The sequence below is a fragment of the Vicugna pacos genome, chromosome 4 (assembly GCF_048564905.1).
Source record: "Vicugna pacos chromosome 4, VicPac4, whole genome shotgun sequence".
Lineage (NCBI taxonomy): Eukaryota > Metazoa > Chordata > Mammalia > Artiodactyla > Camelidae > Vicugna > Vicugna pacos.
In genome coordinates, this window is record NC_132990.1 from 6,681,033 (window position 1) to 6,700,054 (window position 19,022).

The window sequence follows — 19,022 nt, forward strand, 5'->3', positions numbered from 1 at the left end:
ATTTTAAATGATCTATTCTTGTGAATATATATATTTCGACTAAGAATTTAGTGGTTATGTTGATTTGCATGAATAGTTATATGAATATTCTTGATAAAATCTATTTCGCAGTCTTTATGACTTTGGGTATGACTACTAGTCATTGAATATCATATTTTTTAGAAATGTCTATTGACCTTAAACCTTCATATAACTTTAAAAATTACGTTAATTGAAAATCATTCAGAATAATACCAAAATAAGTAAAGAATCTTGTATTTTCAGTATTTAACTTATAATTATAATGCTAACGTAATATTTTAGAGGAGTAAAGGACAATTAATTAAATGTAATTATGTTTGTATTTTCCATGCCTCTTATAAGTAAAATATAAGGCATATTTATTCCTGAAACAATAGTGAATACAATTTTCAAATTCTACTGCTGTAGGTAGATGGCATTTTTACTATTTATTCACTTTTATAAAATAATACACTTACTCCATTAAAATATTTTAATTTTTTGTAATTAAAAGTATACACTTGAGAGCAGTGCTTCTCTATTTTAAAAAACTATACTACTATGTGATAAATAATTTCTTCCTTTAGTGTCATTTTAAATTTAAAGTGAATAAAATTCTATAGCTAAAAATAAATGAAAACAGTGAGACAGATGGCTGCTTTAGTTGTGAGCTTCCCCTCCTCCTTACCCCTTGCCCTTTGGGTATTCTGGTATGTGTATCAAACTTTCCAAACGCACTTCGTAGGGAATTTGGAAAACAGAATGATGTTTAGAAGAAAATTAAAACCATCAACATTACATCATCCAGAGATACTTCTTTTAATGCTTGTTCTTCTTTCCAGCCTTTTTAATACTGCAGTATGTGATTTCTACATACATATAGTTATAGATTTATTTAAAAACATAAGGCTCATAACCCATGCAGTTTCATAGGCTGTATTTTAACCAAACATTTTATCATCAATATTTTTCTGATCATTAAATATCCCTCTGAAACAGAGTTTCATGGACATCCTATGACAGTTCCATATCTTATTTACCCAAATCGTCTTTCGTTGGACATTAAAGTTGTTTTTTTCCTTCCAGTTTTATTGAGGTATGTAATTGACATACAGCACCGTGTAAGTTTAAAGTGTGCAACGTAATGATTTGACTTACATCATGAAATGATTACTGCAGTGTTTAGTGAACCTGTTACAGCAAGTTGTTTCTAATTATTTTCTATTTTAAATACTGCTCAGATAAACATTATTGTACTAAATATTTTCTTGCATAGTTTATTCTGAATATTTTTCTGAATAATTTTATCAAGTGCTCTCAAATTTCCATTGTGTTAAACTTTTACAATAATATGGGAGAAATCAGATTTCGTATGTTAAATCTCGCCACTTAGGAACATGGTGTGTATATTTATTTATTAAAGTTTTTTATGCCCTCACCTAAGTTTTTCAGTTTTCTTTTTGTACGTTCTATCCATGTCTGTTTACCTGCATTCTTAAGTATGGCGCTAGGGGTCCCGGGTCTCATGCCCACACACTGGTGTGTGCGGCCGGGTCCGGGGTTCTCTGGTGGGCATGGCCATGTCTGGGGTGGCTGTCACTTCAGGGGTCTTAAGGGCTCTTAGGACAGCCTGCCTGTTGGTGGATGGGGCTGTGTTCTGCTTGCTTGGCCTCGGGCATCCCAGAACTGGCGCCTCCAGGCTGTTGGGTGGGGGAAGGGCTGGGCCCTGGGGCCAGTAGGCTGGATTCCACGGTGGCGCTTCCCAGCACCGGTGTCCTCCTGGTAGAGCAAGCTCCCCAGAATGGGTGCCCCCAGCACCTGTGTGCTTAGGCGAGCTCCAGGTTCCTCCTACCTCTCCAAGGGACTTCCCAAGACCAGCAGGTGGGTCTGACGCAGGCTTGTTTCAGATTACTTCTTCCCTGGGTCCTGGAGCACGTGTGAGTTTGTGTGGCGTGGAATCTCTATGTCCCACAGCCCCATGGCTCTCCTGAAAGTAAACCCTGCTGGCTTGTCTTCCTGGTGCTGGGCCCCGGCCTGGGGAACCTCGTGTGGGGCTCAGACCCCTGGCTCCTCGGGGAGAACCTCTGCAGTGATACTTATTCTCCTGTTTGTGCTTTGCCCGCCCAGAGGTCTTGACTACGCCATGACTGCCCCCCCCAACCTGTCTCGTTGTGGTTCTGCTTTATATATTTAGTTGTAGAACATGTTCCCTGGGAGGTTCTGGCCTTTGCCACTGATGGTTCAGCAGTAATTGTGCTTTAGCTGTGCCTGTGAAAGGTGGTGGGCTCAGGGTCTCTCTCCTCTGTGAGCATTTAGGTTTTGTATCGGATCTCAGTTACAGCCTGATTCTGTACCCCTCTCCTCTAGAGTTTGATGCTAAGACCTCCGTGTTATTTTCTATGTTGCTTCTTTTTGTGTGGTTTAAGTATCATTTTTGACCTAAGAATTATTTAGGAAGGGGCTTGTTATATTTTTAGTGGTTAAATTACTTTGGTCATGATTTTTCTTATTATAGTCACATTTTAATCAGTTTGGTTCACAGATGTGAAATTTATGATTTGGAATAATTTTTATGGCTTAATACCTAGTCGATTTTTTTTTGTTCATGGGCTCTTGGAATATAATATATATTCTTTGTTGGTAACATAATTTAGTATACATTGTTAAGTTTATTGTTGTAAATCCATTTATTCAGTTTTCTGTATCCTTGTTTATTTTGTATCTTCTCTGTTTGCCGAAGACTTTAAAAAAATGTCTTTCACATCTATTATGTTTCTGTCAAGACCTCATTTAAATATATATGTATTTCTGTTTGAATGCAGTATCATTTAGCACGTAGACGTTTATAACTTTTCTTTATTCCTTTATATACCCATTAACAGTATAAAATAGTCATACTTATTCCATTCAGTATCCTTTGCTCGCAATTCTATTTTTATATTATATTGGTTTGAATTTGTTTGGTACATCTAGCTGATTCTTTTTATAAATAAGAGGTTGCATTTTGTTGTTCAACCTTTGTCTTTTAATACGTGATTTTAACCTATTTAAAGTTTTTTACAGTTGATACATTTGGTTTTTTTTTTCTATTTTCTATTTTTGTTCTCCTTTATTTTCTTTATATGTTGTTCTTTAAGGGCCTTCAAGGTGTAGTACAACTGTGGGAATCCATAAGATGTGTGCATAAAAATAGATTGTGAAGCATATTCTGCACTGGACTTTTCTCAGTCCTGCTCCATCTGCCTTAAGTTTGGTAGCGATTCCTCCCAGATTCTGACAAGAAGTTGTCTGTTGTGAATCTTCTTTTTATTTTTCTATGTTTGTAAGTATTTAATTAGGAAGTTGGTAGAAACTGCGGAAGGAGTTGTTAAGTAGCTGTAATTTTTAAATGAACTCTACTATTAGATTTGTTCAGTTAATGCAGCAAATGACAAATCTTGACGTGTAAGAACATCAGTGGAGTCAGAAGGGGCCAATATTTTAGTAAATTAGAGTTCAACACTTCAAGAAATGATAACTAGCTAGGTAGTTAATGTTCCTGTCGTCAGATCCATGTTGCATTCACTGCAGAGATGGGACTGATGTCTAAGGAAAATATTTGCAGTGGAAGCTTCTTCAGCCAGAAGAATTTACTTAATTGCCATACATGATTGCAGTCAGCAAATAATTAGGAAATTGTGAAAATTTTTTTGGCTTTTCATTGGGACGTGCTGCTTGGGAGAGTATTTAGATGTTGGGTTCTTCTAGCACATGTGCGCACTAGAGGTCTTGTTCTTTGGCAGTGCCCCCCACATGGACAGAGTTACAGTTGCTTTTTTTCTCAAGTTGCCCTTTTCTTGGAGAATTTTTAGGTAATTCCATTAAATACGTGGTTTTCTTAGCTTTGGTTTTCTCACAATGAATATTTTTTTGTGAATTTGTGTTTGAGAATGGATGTCCCTGTATGACGCTGGTATGTACGTGTCCTATCCAGCCCTTCCTCTCCCCTTCCCCCCATCGCTTGAAGGAGGTTTGCTCAAGTCACCACTAGATGGCAGTCTTGCGTTTTGATAACGTGGAGCTTTCAGGGGGAGCTCCCTCTTTCTCCCTCACCCTTCCTCTCCCAAGTCTCCCAGAGACATGAAGATTTTAAACCAGCTTCTTACATAAAGTGAACATATGTGGAAGCAGGCAACAAAATGGAATTTTGGAGTCAATTCTGTCGCATTCCCACCTTGCTCACATTAGTTGATTCCGTACTTTGAAGTTGAGCTGAGCTGTCTCTTGATTGAAGAAGTTTTCCCCGACTCCCCATACTGCATCGGTCCCCTTCATAAGAGCTCCTTGCAATTTTCTCCTTTTAGGGTGCTCTTCACAGTTTCATGTTGTTTTTGTATGTGGCTAATTAATACTTCCCCTCCTTGTGTCCGCCCCCCTTCCCCCACCAAGCTTGTGTGTATATTCTACAAGGCCAGGGAGAGTATTTCTGTTGCTGACCACTGTATTTATAGTAAGGCATTTAGTTAGATGTTTAGTAAATATTTGTTAAATAAAGTGAGGCAATGGGTGGAAGAACTATAAAGATCCCATTAGAAACATAAAATGATGCACACAAAATAGCTTATCAAGAGACTCGTTCAATTTATGATCATCATTTTCTAAATGTTTTTTATATATAATTTCAAACTTACAGAAAAGTACTCTTTATCCACGTTGGGCATGGAAAGTGATGCCCAATCACCCTAGAAAACACTTCCAGTATGTTTTGCGCAAACATGGCATTTTTCTATTTAACTGCAGGATAACTGTCAACATGAGATTATTGTACATGAATCTCATCTAATCCTTAGACCCCTATTTTAGTTTCACCTGTTTTCTCAGTGATGACCTTAGCTGCATAAGGATTCAGCTCAAACCACACACTGTATTTAGTCGTCGAGTCGCTAGACTAGTTTAGCCAGGAACAGTTTTGCGGTCTTTAAGGTTCATGACCTTGACATTTTTGAAAATTATAGCACTTACTCTGTAGACTGGTTCTCAGTTTGGGGTTGTCTCCTGTTCTTCACCGTATGATTTAAGTCAGTCATCTTTGGCAGGAGTATCACAGAAGTGATGCTGTGTTCTGGTGATACAGGATTTTGCCTGTTCTGTTGCTGGTAATAATCATTTAATCACTTGATTAAGTTGGTTTCTGCCAGGCATATTCATTGTAAAGTTACCATTTTTCTTTTTGTTATTAGTAAGTATTTTACATATGAATATTGGTATAGAATTGGTTTCCTGTCTTACTTGGTGGGTTGTGATTTGCTGCTATTATTATTATTTAATATTTAAATTTCCAAAGACTTGGCCATTGGGATCCCTTCATGCTGGCTTGTGTGTTCTTCTGACATGTCCCCATCTTTCTTCAGGGCACCCTTGCTTTTTGGCACAAGATGCTCAGGGCTCATCTTGCCTTTCCCTGCCCCCGCCTAGAAACAGTCATTTCTTCAAAGAGCACTGCTTTGTTTTAGTGGAGAATGGTATTTTAAAACAAGATCTGTATGCATAGTGTGTACATTGTTGTTGGACCTGTCCATGGATAGACGTAGGGGATATGTTTGTATATACAAACATTTGTACAGGATTTTCGTTTATAGTAGTTTATATGTGTGTGTATGTTTATTTGTGTGTGTGTGTGTTATATGCTACACACACACATATGTACACACACAGTGTCTCCATGAGGTCACACTGACACCGTCACTTCCACAGGCTTTATCTCGTTTTCTAGTTTTCTCTCCATATTTACAACTTCCTTCTCCAGCATGGGGAACTGTGGCTTCTATTATTCTTAATATGTTTGCTTATTTGATCAGTTCCAGCATATGTAGCTGTCTCTGCTCTGTACCTCTGGGCAGACGCCCTCCTCACCTCATTCAGGGTCTGACACTCAAGTCGACCTGCCTCCCCCGCCCCCCGCATGGGTGTCCTTTCTGCTTTTTTCCATTTTGTTTTTAATTTCTAGTTTTATTACATGGTCATCAGACAGTTTTGTTTGTAAGATTCCTCTTTTATGGAACTTATATTTCCTTTTGATCTAATATATGCTCAATTTTTGTGACTATTCCACATACTCTGAGAAGAACGTATATTCTCTATTATCACTACACAGTGTTCTACATGCGTACATAAGATTTGCCTTATTAATTCTCTTATTTAGATCTATATACATATCCTTAATTTTTGTTCAATTTGTCTGTTTTGTACTGAGAGTGGAGTGTTAGAGTCTACTGTCAATAATATGTTTCTATTTTACTTCAGTATTTCCTGTAGCTTATGCTTCATGTAGGAAATTGGTCTTACCTGGTGCATAGTCTTGCTCTATTTTCACTGTGAATTGTAACTTTATAAAATTCCTTCTTTGTCTCACTTAGTATTTTTTGGCCTGAAATCTACTTTGATCTCAGGATTTCAACCCCTGCTTTATTGTTTCCATTTCCCTTGTATCTTTGCCCATTTTTCTACTTATAAGTAATTTGAAGTTTGCTGTATTCCGTCTGGCGGTGATGCTGAAGGCCTGGGGCATGTGAGGTTTTATTTGTGCTACTTGCTGCATTTTTTTATTTGTTTTTGGTGAGGCTATGTGGAGGGATTCTGATTCAAATGGCTACCGTTATCCACCAGACCAAGAATCTCACCTTCCTATTTTTAGTATGACTCCTTACTGTAACACCAGCCGTATTCGAAGCATGTATTTTTTCTCTGTAGAGTTACTGAGTCCAGGTGACACGTGCAGCTTGTGATGGGTACCTTCAGGCTGTTCAAGCTCCACTTTAGACTCTTCTTGTCCCCCTCATCTGTTAAATGAGGGTGTCAGCCTCAACTTGAAAACATTATGTCTGTGATTCCCGGTACGTTGAGCGCTTGTCTGTCTCTGTATCCGCATCTGGTACTGCACATGCTGTCAGCACAACTTCGGCCTTTCCATGAATATTATTAGAGGCCAGTGCCAGTGGATCCTGGTTTCACTGTGGCAATTTAATATTTTGGTTATCTGTATCCAGGTGGCCAGACGGACAATTCTTGGCATATTTATTTGATACACGTAAAGATTTACCCTTTGGCTAATGACTAAATCAGTTACCCAAGTATGGCCTTTCTGTATCAGGTTGAGTTGAGTGTGGCTTACTCAAACTGAGTTACCTCATTTGATTGATTCTTACGGGGGCAGCCTGTTTTGTTCAGACGTTTTCTGTTATAGTCGGACTTTCCGAATATAGCTCCCTTCACTGTAACCAGAATGAACCATCATTTAAAAAGTGATATAAGAATACATTGTCTTTTATAAAATTGGAACACTTCAGATAAGTCTAGTATGCTCTTTGACCTCAGCCTGAACCTTGTTCTGCCTTTACTGCAATTAAGCATTATTATGAGTTTTGTGTGCCTGGAGGAGGTGGAAGTTTCACACTGAAACGGCTCGCTGACTCCTAGGAAGAAATAGGGAAGACAGGAATCTTTTATATGTACCAGTGAAATACTTGAGTTTCAGGTGTAAAGTGAAAATCTTAACATACTTCTACTTTAGAAGAACTTACATCATCATCATAGCAGCAGCTAACGTTTATTGAAAATTTGTCATGTGCCAGGTCTTCTTTTACTGCCGACACATGGGGCACTTTTAATCCACACAACAAACAAGGGGGCAATAGGTGGTTTAGTTATCCGCCGGGGATCGTGCGTCTGACACGTGGTGACGCTGGAATCCAGACCCGGGTAGTCCGGTCACAGGCCATGTGCCCTAATCACTGTGTTGTCCTGCGTGGGGAGAAATTGGGTTAGTATTGGACTTCTCATCTCTGTCGCTGGAAGCTAGAGGATAGCCAGATGTCTTTTGCAAACTCTGTCATTCGTTTGTCACTGCCAGCAGACTTCATCTTTGTGTATGTAGAATTCAGAAAATCTGCTCCTGTGAACCCTCCCGGAGAAAAATAAATGAAGAAAAAGATCTCAAGATTGAAGACTGGGAATTTATAAAAATGTGTTAAGTAAAAACATTTTAAAAGGGGTGCCATGGGAGAAGTGAAGGCTAACTTATCTTGGTGGGGTTGCTCGGTTATTTAATGTGAGACAGTTTTAGAGAAATGCCAGTTAATCTTAACTATGGGATGGGAGGTGGAATTGAGAAGCACAATAGAAAGCTTCCAAGTGACAGAAGAAGGAAAGGAAATGGGGAAAAAGGTAACCAAGCAAGTAGAATAAGAAGGTGTAAAGAAGGAGAGAAAGCATTTAGTGACCAGTGGGAAGAAAATAGGATGGATGGAATGAAGTGCACCGTGTATCTGTCATTACTCTGAGCCGAAGTGTCCTCAAAGGCCAGATATTGAAAGTTACACAGTGTGTAGGGCAGGGACAATGTGTGTGGGTGTGTGTTTTAAGTGATAAAGCTGAAATAGATGGTTGGGCAGAGATAAACTCTGTAAATGCAAATAAAATAAAGAAAAAGTGGTAATATTAATGTCAGATAAAGAGTAATTCAGGGTCAAAAGCACTGACTAGACACTGTGAATTTACAAGTTGCAGTCCTTGAAGATGCTATAATGATTTTACAGACCTTTTTTCATTGAGATATAATTGACATATAACATTGTATTAATTTCAGGTGTGCAACCTGATTCAATGTATACATTGTGAAATGATCACCACATTAAGTCTAGTTAACATCCATCACCTATCATCATAGTTACAGACTTTTTTTTCTTGTGCTGGAAATTCTTAAGGTCTGTTCTCTTCAACAGCTTACACACATGCACTTTAGTATTATTAACTGTAGTCACCATGTTGTATGCTGTATCACCATGACTTAGTTATTTTATAACTAGAAGTTCGTACCTTTTCACCACTTTGACCAGCCCCTCCATCCCCTGCCTCTGGCAGCTACCATCTGTTCTCTGTGTCTATGAATTTGTTTTTTGGCTTTTTTTAATTTTTAAATTTTTTTAAGATTCCACACATAAGCAAGATCATACAGTATTTGTCTTTCTCTCTCCAACTTATTTCACTTATCAGTGTATTGCCCTCAAGTTCCATCCATGTTGTTGCAAATAGCAAGATTTCCTTCTTTTCTATGGCTAAATAATATTCCATTATACTTACACACACACACACACACACACACACACACACACACAATCATGCACACATTATATATATATATACCACATCTTCTTTATCCACTCATTCATCAGTGGACACTTAAGTTGCTTCCATGTGCAGACTCTTGTTAAGAAATGCTGCGTTGAACATGGGGAGGTCCTTATGTCTTTTTGAGTTTGTTTTTTTTAAGGATAAATACGAGGGAGTGGAAATTCTGGATCATATGGTAACTCTGTTTTTAATTATTTGAGCAATCTCTGTACTGTTTTCCATAGTGGCTGCACCAATTTACATTCCCACCAACGGTGCACAAGTGCTCTCTTTTCTTCACATTCTCATCAACACTTGTTATTTCTTGTCTTTCTAATAATAGCCATTCTAGCAAGTGAGAGGGGATATCTCATTGCAGTTTTGGTTTGCATTTTCCTGATGACGAGTGATGTTGAGTACCTTTTCATGTACCTGTTGGCCATCTCTGTGTCTTCTTTGGGAAGTGTCCATTCAGATCCTCTGCCCACTTTTCAGTTAGATTTTTTGCTATTGAGTTGTATGAGCTCTTCATGTATTTTGGATATTAACCCCTTATCAGATACATGATTTGCAAATATTTTCTCCCATTTGTTAGGTTGAGGTTTCATTTTGTTGATGGTTTTCTTTGATGTATAGAGCACAAGCCTTTATACAACACAATAACCATAACCACATGGCACCCACATAGGTGGAGCAAAAGCTCCAAGAAATACCACCTCATTAGGGGACAGTTATTGTGAGAATTTAAAATTCAGTTCTTTAGTGGCGCTAGGCTCTTTTCCTGTGCTTAACAGCCACGTATGGTCAGTGGTGGCCACATTGGACCATGCAGATATGAAACATTTTCATTCTGACAAAGTCCAATTGGATGGCTCTAATGTAGAAAGTACTGCAAAGGAGATCACTTTATAGACTTATGGGACATAGCTAAACTAGTATTTAGAGGAAAATAGAACACCTCTAATAACTGCATTATTTAAAATTAAAAAAGACTGAAAATAAGTTATTATTCAACTTAAGTGCTCAGTTTTTAAGTACTTAAAAAATAAGTACTGAACTTAAGATATTAGAAAGATAAAAAAAAAACAAAAGAAGTAAGAGAATATTTTTAAATGTCAAAGATCACGAGATAGAAATGGAACAAACATAGAAATTCTGAAAATAGGAAAAAGTGGAGATTCTGAACAGATTAAAACTGTTGAAAAGGAAATAAAAATATATTAGTCACCGTATCACAATGATATTCTAGCTGACTTATTTTTACTTTAAAAAATTAGATTGTGCTTTTATTCCAATAAATGATGGACAGTTTTAAAATATATTTTCTGAAGCTAGTGTACTCTTATACCAATCCTTGGTAAAGGTATTTTTTTTAAATAAAAGACCAATATTTAGGTGCAAAATTCTAAATGAAATTTAGTCAATTTAATCATTACCAGTAAAAGAACAGCATTTTCCTGGAATGCTAGGGTCAACGTAATTTACTGCCTCAGCAGGTTAAAGGAGAAAAGCCATGTAATTCTATTAGTGGATGCTGAAATTTGATAAACTAATTAAAACACTTAAGTTTAATAGAAATTATGGAAGAAACTGCTCCAGCTATGGGAATAACCATAGCACCTACCATAGAGGGTAGTGATGAGGAGTTAATGGCTTAACATACGTAAAAAGACTTAGAACAGTGGCTGGCACATATAAATTATTCAGTGTTAGCTCTTTTTATTATTTAAATATGATAAAGTTGGTTTGTGAAAAACAATTGGCAAATATTACATTGAATAGAAAAATATTTTGATTAAAATTGTGAACAAGGTAGAGTTTTGTTCTTATGGCAATATTCAGAATTGTTTTGATGTTGTTTCATGTCTCTCAATACAATAAAAGCAGAAAATAAAGTGATACAAATACTAAAAGAGGAGATAAAATATTTTAAATTGCAAATGATATGATTTACATGCCTAGAAAACCCAAGAGACTATTAAAGACTGATGAAAATACTCGGAAGTTTAACATAATGATTCTGCAGGAAGAAAATGATTTTATCGTTAAGTTGGGATTTAAGGAAAGTCAAACTATATCTCAATAAAAATTGTCAGCCTTTCCAAGATTAACATATGAATTTCATTAATTCCAGTTAGAAACCTAGTACATTATTTAATGAAATTGGGTAAGGTGATTTTAAAGTTTATGTGGAAAGTATATTTCTAAAACTACCCTAGAAAATATACTATTTAATCCTGTGTTTGTTAACAGTCCTGCCTCCTCCCCCCTCCCTCCTGCTCCCCCATGCATGCTATAAATACCTGTTTGTATGGAGGAGGTTGTGGAAGAAAGCAGTCGTGCCATTTTGGTGGCATTGTTTTCCTTACCTCAGTGTGGATGGAATCTGTGGAGAGTTAGAGAGGTGATCATACTTACTTTTTAGTATGTGTTTGTCTGTTTCACTTGTTATAAGGAATATACATAATATATATAACATACATTCCTTGTTTTTTTATATATAATATATGTTCTTTGTTTTTTTTTAACTGATCTAATAAGGAAAGGTAATAGAAAAAAGTTTAATGACTTCACTCATTGAACATACAATCTCATTTTACTTTTTTAAAACTGGCAATAAGAACATATTGTTGATTGATTAAGGAGATTTTAAAGAAAGATCTCAGATTTTTTAAAAAATATATACTAAAAAACTAAAATGTATTTTCTTTTATCTCTCCCGAATGTTTGGTGCTTTTTACAATGGCAAGATTAATTTTTAACTCAAAAAATTCTGAAAAGAATTTTCTCTCTCTCTCTCTTTTTTTTTTTTTCCTTTCTCCCTGTTGAAGGTATGCAACCGCTCATGTATTCAGTTCAGGAAGCATTAAATGCCAGACCATGGTGGATTCGTGTGGGGACTGACATTTGTTACTATAAGTAAGTATTCTGAGAATAACAGGACATCAGTTTACAGAAGGAAATATTAACTTCATCCTATTTCAACTTAAAAGGTAGAGTTATTGTGTTCTTTGCATTGTGGCGATATGCTTTAGTGTTACTTCTAACAGAGTTTTTAAAATTTGAGATCCATTTAAGGGGCATATTTAGTGGAAATAAAGTATGTTTTATAGAAAGACAGACTTCAGTCCAAATCTTGTCTCCCCTACTTAAATGTGTCTTCAACTGTTTTAACTTTAAAATTCTGAAAACTTCATTGAATAAGACCGAAATTAGAAATTCTAGGAAATAATTTACAGTGGTTTTTTTGGTTGCTCCGATGATATTAAGTATACTTCTTATCTTTTCTGCACGCAAATGTCTGCCTCATTTTAACTTCCAAAATAGTTTACCTGGAGCTGTATTCCACAGTTACTTTATTTCAGCTTTGACGTCAAATAGGTGGTTATTTATCAAGTTAGAAATACGTACTAGAGATCATTTATTGCTTCCATGGAATAACTGGACTGTTTTTCAACGTCACGTCCAAGTAATCTAGGGTTATCGTATGCCTTGCTTCCTACGTTTACTGTTTCTGCATGTAATATGTTTCAAGATAACTTTCATCCACCAGTTCCTCTGTTAATAGACATCCCTGTTTCTTCTCTGTCGTTCGTCTTAATCCTGGCACTTCTGTTTAGTGGGTTTTGACTTTTTATGTTTTATATTGTGCTTATTAACTTGCACTAGTACCCCTTCTCTTTTAGTTTTGTCAGTTGGAGGAGGAAGACTTCTAACATTAAGCTGTTTTTAACGGTTTAGTCATGGCTTTGGAAAAACCTAAGGCTTAGGTACTGTTACTTCCTCAGAAAGAAATGTCCCTTGGACTTCATCTCAGTAGGGATTCCCCCCTTTTATTAGCAAAATAAATAGTAAATCAATGAGGAACAGAAGTAAAAGTTTATATATAATTTATCTTCCCCTGAATAAATTTCATGTTTCTTTTAATGCTAGGCTAGTATAAAAATACTCTCATCATTTATCTCTTTCTCATAAAGTTGGAGTGAGGAAGTGATGATGTGGAAAGTGCTTGGTTAGATTTTGGCAGAATGATTTAATTTGTTAAAGGACGAAACAGTTTTTTCTCAGAAAGTGTTATTTCTTTCATGCTTTGCTTTTGCACAGTAGAAATCATCAATCAGTGATTGCACACTGTAAAGTGAATGGTCAAAGCATGACAGAGGGTTGTTCTATGTAAGATGTGATGTCAAGGCTTTTTGTCTGTTTAGTTTTATGTTTTTCTTTTGGCTACTTCCAGAGCTGGGATTGGAACTCAGGCCAGTTCAACAGAGACATATTAACCACTTTCTACCTAACAAGCGCTGTTCTAGTTGCTTTCCTCAAGCCTGAAATCCAGGTAGTGGGGATTAAAATCTACTGTTTTTGCATCGTCTCTTAACTTCGTGTTGGCCAAGGCCTCTCATACTTGTTTGTCTCATCTTTAAAATGAGAATTAAACTGCCTTCCATGAGTATATGAGAGGACATAACCTATGGACTGCCGTGTGTGGCCGTAGTGTGGTGTAGCTGTAGTCTGGTGGCACAAATACCTCTTCAATTAGATGTTACATTTTGGGGGGGAAAGAGTCGGCAGGATGTACTTCTAGACCTCGTTTTGAATTTTCCTCAACCCTTAGCACTCTGTCATTGAGTCAAGATATAGTGGTTAAGTTAATAAAGATGATCTAATTTGTTTTGGGTCAATGTTCTTTTATTTTCATTAATCACAAGCTTGATTTTTTACAAAATTGTATTAGAAATCCTGATCCCAGACTAGTTCTAAGAATGTGCTCTACCTTGAATGCCTTTGTGCATGAGTAAATAATCTAGAGGCCCTGGATTTTCCTTCAGTTCATGGCTTAAACAATACCCAGTGATTTGAAATTTTAGAAATTAAGGTGACAGACAAAGGCATCTTTAGGTCATTATATGCCAGTGATATTTTAAGTCTGGCAAGTAATATGTGGTTTTAAAAACTTTTTATTAGGGAAGTCTCCAGACATTTACAAAAGCAGGTAACAGGACGGTGAGGCCCCATGTATGCATCGTTCAGTCTCAACAGTGATCAGCACATGGTTTTGTTTTAGCTACACGTTCGCCCCTCCTTCCACACTGAATTTTTTTAAAGCATTTCCAGATACGGTTTATCCACAAAATCTCAAAAGCTTTTGTCTTTTAGAGATACATATTTAAGACAGTTTAACCACAATGCCATTATCATACCGAAGAAAATTCCTTAATATGATAAAATATCCAGGCAATGTTCAGATTTCCTCAGCTGTCTCATAAATGTTACTTTATAGTTGGTTTGTTTCAATCAGTCCAACCAAGGGACCCCACATTGCGTTTGATTTTTGTGGTATGTCCCTTGAGTCTCAATTTATAGGCCTCCTTTTCCCCTTTTTAAATTTCTCCTTTATTTATTGAAGAAACTAGATCATTCACTTACCATGCAGGATTTTCCACATTTTGGATTTTGCTGATTTCAGCCCTGAGGTGTTAATGAATTCTTCTATCCCACCAATTTCTTACAAACTAGTAGTTAGATCTAGAAGCCTGATCAACTTTAGGTTTGATTTTTGATGAGAATCCTTCATAGATGGTGCAGGGAATTCCTATTGCATCACATCAGGAAGCATATAATCTCTGGTTATTTCTTTTTTGTAATCTTAAAGTTGATTAGTGAATTCAGGAATTGTCATCTGATCCGTCAGCCTTTCATCTAACGGTTGTCGCAGCCATTGGTGATCCAGTTATGTGTATGGCTAGCAAAGAATGGGGATCTAAAACTTTTACTGACGTACAGAGCAGTAACTATTTAATTCATAAATCCAGGAGTGGAAAGTAATGATGTTGGCTGATAGCAATTAACTGCTTTATTAATACCAAGTCTATTTTTTAAGGGTATTTAAGTTACACTTTTTACAAATGATGGTTTTTCTTTTTTTCCTGAAATTCTGTTTAATAAAATAGCAAGAAAAATCAGAATTTTGGTGTGGATGAAATAAACACGTTTTATGCTCTTCTACTGCAGAAATCACTTCTCAAGAAGTTCGGTTGCTGCAGGCGGGCAGAAGGGGAAGTCCTACTACACAATTACATTCACTGTCAGTTTCCCGCATAAGGATGATGTGTGCTACTTTGCCTATCACTATCCGTACACATATTCGACTTTGCAGGTGAGAACTCACTGAGTTGCACTAGGACCGTTATTGTGTTACATGTGTATGTGTCAGATAACTGAAGAAACATTGCTTTAATTAATATTTTAATAAGATAAAAAAAAAGATCCAGTGTTTACAGGTTCAGGAACTAATACAATATTTGTTGTAATCAGTAAAGTAAAATGGGAATGCGGTCTTTATTTTTATTTAATAGAAATACTCCGGAAATTTGACATGATTTTTACTTGCCATCTTTGGGTAAAAATCTAGAAATCACAATTTACAGATTTCAACTAGATGAGATTTCCACTTGTTTAATGAGAAGCATTGAATCTCACAGAAAACAGTAGAAAAATATGGATGCAATTTAAGTTTTTCTGTGGGGGATTCATTTCTTCTAATGGTTTAATAAGGAGTCCTAGATCCAGATTGCTTAGAATGTGGGGTGTAAGAGTTGTTTTGTGGGTTCTTTTGAGATTTTTTGATTATTTGCATTGTAAAACAAAGAACTCAAGTAATTCCTGGGGCAGATTTATTTTCAGAACAGAATGTGTGTCCTAATGATCAAGGATTTGATCATCTTACCCAGAAAGAAATTTGAGCACTGTGATTAGAAACAAGCTTCCAAATCACTAGACAAAAGAAAATGAGAGGAAAATATAGTCCATAGAGCAGAAGAGATGTCAAGGCTGAGAGCATTAAATGAGGCTCACTTTATTTTAATAAGGTTACAACCCACAGTGAAGGTATAATCATTTCTCTTTCTGTGTGACTAACATAGCATCAGAAACGTAGTGTTATCATTTACATGGTTATGTTACTGTCCTTTACTGATGTTACCTTTTTAATATAGTTCAAATTTCCATACTTTCTTCCAGTCCCACTGCCATAACCAGGCATTACCTTTATTCCTCACCTGGACTCCTGCCGACCTCTTTATAACTGGTGTCCTAGAACTCACGTTTATCCCCACACTGTAGCAAGAGGGCTCTTTGATGGCAAATCTAATCGTATAAATCCCCTGCTTAAAACCCCTTAGTAATTTGCCTTGCCATTTGTATGAAGTCTAAAATTCTTACCGTGGTTCATTCGTCATTTTTCTACTCCTTCACATAGTTTTTTTTGTTTGTTTGTTTGTTTGTTTGCCATTTCCTCATACTGTTTGAGCTGCTATTTACTTAATATTTATCTTTAAATAGACTTTAAAATATTTCACTCTTTAAAGATTATCCTCATCCAAAGTTAATACCTGTGGAATTACAGGTTTAATGTGCTAGACTTTTTTTTTTCCTAATTCACAGTGAGATACATATCTATTAAACATTTTTAAAGATTGTTCACATGTCACTTAATTGTGTTAATGTTACCCAGTGGCACAAACACTGCTCTGGGAAGGACTGATCTGCCAGGCCCTTCATTCTGTGTTAAATTCTTGACTTTTTGCCTTTTCTTTCTGGTCTAGCTCTCATGAATCTTTTTCAGGTCTTTGAAATGCCCTTCTTCTTTCTTATTTTGTAGTCTTCCTGTGTACTTTCCTTCTGCCTACAGCACACTTTCCATCCCTTTTACTCACCCTTGGGATGTCACTTTAAGTGTAATTTTTTTCCGGAAGACCTTCCTCACTGCCCAGCCTCGGCAAGTCTCCTCTACCTTTATTATAAGTTTTCATAGCGCTCTATATTTTTTCTAGGCTAGGGTCCGTTTATTCATTGTTGTATCCCCAGAGGGCACAGTTTCAGGCCCTGAAATAGTGACTGTGCAGTAAATCATGATTATGTGAATGAACATAGGCCAAAGTTTGGAAACCAGCTAAGTATCTTAAAATAAGGGACGGAACAGTTTATTTCTGGTGTAACCATAGACTACAACCATTAAAACTTGTATTTTCAAAAGACATTTAACATGTTTAATGATGTGGTATAGCATGTATAAATATGAATATACTTAAGTGTATGTATAAATTATTAAGTGATAACATCAGATGATAAAGTCTTATATGTAATTACATATAATTGTACATATGATTGTTTATATACGTTGACTTTTGTTAGTAGTAATCTAGGTGATGCAATTATGGGTGTTTTTAATTTCTTCTTGTACCTTCTGTCTCTTTGAGACATTTTATAATGAGTCTGTATTAATCTTGAAATCAGGAAAAATTGTTTAAAAACGTGCCACATGATTTTCACTCTCCATATTTTAGGTTGTTGTTGCAGTTCTACAGTCATAAAATTTCAAAATTCAGAAGGCTTTGAAAGCTATAAAAACGTTTTCATAACCCATTTGGCAGCAAAGCCTGGCCTGAATTGATGTGAGCTTATTTAGAATATTGATTCCACTTAGAGTGACTCTTCATAGGTTTTGCTGCAGAAATAATAATGTGCTTGTTACAGGCTGCTGCCGCTGACCCCACTGGTATTATTGCCCAGTTAATGAGCAAGGATATCTATCCCCTTTTGCAAGTTCCCCCAATACTGACACTTAACTGTGTTTGGACCCTTGAGGGCTTCAGAGACGGGGTTAGGAATTGGATTCACTTTGAGTCATGTGGACATCTGGGTGCACTTATTTCTACTTCTCATAGGGGTTTTTTTTAATGATTGTATACTTTGCTTTTAACTTTTTATTAAGATGCATCTTCAAAAATTGGAATCCGCACACAATCCTCAGCAAATCTATTTTCGGAAAGATGTGTTGTGTGAAACCCTGTCTGGAAACAGCTGTCCCTTGGTGACTATAACAGCAATGCCAGAGTCTAATTACTATGAACACATCTGTCAATTCAGTAAGTTTGTTTCCTTCTCTCACATGCCAGTCCTGCTTACTTGGTTGTCGTTGCTTCACGTGTACTCGGCGAGGTGGGTAACACCAGGAGCAGGCATCAGAAGGCTTGGGTGCTGGTCTTGGTCCCGGTGCTGCCTAGCCCTGGGCCTGCTTCTGGGCCCCGGTCCCCTCATCTGGAAAATGAGGGAGCTGCCCAAGATGCTCCGGGAGGTCTCTTTTGATACTGGTATTCTGCAGTTCTTATCCTTAGAAGTCATACCCAAAGCATAATACGACAACTTATCTTAAGAGTTCCTGTAACAATACCATCAATTAAACAATTTACAACTAATCTTATGTGTAAATAAAACTGCCAGAAATCTATCGAGTGTTGTGATACCAGTACTGAATAGCTGCTTGTTTTCCCCTGCCATTTATATTTTAAAAATTGCTTCAAAAGTACAGCTATGATTAAAAAAAAAATAAGAGAACTGTTCTAATTTTGAAAAGAAGATAAAATACTTTCAGGAAAGAGAAAGAGCTTGCTGTGCGTGCAAATATGAGCAGATGAATGGAATGATTATTTTGCAGACTTGTGTTTCTAACTGTATAGTGAAAAATATTTTTCTTTATGAATCTCTTGAGCAGATATACCTTCTTTTCTGTGCTTATCATAGTGACTGTGCGAGAGAAATAAAATTATATGCTCCTTCTTTTCCCCACGACTTTATGAAAAATAAATTATTTCATCTGTATTTCTCCAGCTACTTGTTCTTCATGAAACCAAGACGATAGTTAAGAACTAACTTTACATATGAGATTAATCATTGGGAAATAAATAAGCGATTCAAATACTGTTCGCTGGGTTATGTTCATGGAAGACGTGGCTTGTGCGGGTTTTGCCTCTGTTTTCTCCGTGGGGCTAGTGCAGTGCTCCTACGTGGTAGGTGCACAGTGCGTGCCACCATGA

The 19,022-nt window shown here is 36.6% G+C and overlaps 1 protein-coding gene across 2 annotated transcripts in view; it reads left to right on the forward strand.

Annotated features, from left to right (window-relative positions):
* AGTPBP1 (ATP/GTP binding carboxypeptidase 1) overlaps nt 1-19,022 on the forward strand; it is a 132,112-nt gene that overhangs the window by 88,292 nt on the left and 24,798 nt on the right. For both annotated transcript variants that reach the window (XM_072959195.1, XM_031676616.2), the window contains exons 18-20: nt 11,979-12,066; nt 15,160-15,304; nt 17,921-18,074. In XM_072959195.1, coding sequence (XP_072815296.1) covers nt 11,979-12,066; nt 15,160-15,304; nt 17,921-18,074 — 387 coding nt within the window. The remainder of the gene's footprint in view (nt 1-11,978; nt 12,067-15,159; nt 15,305-17,920; nt 18,075-19,022) is intronic.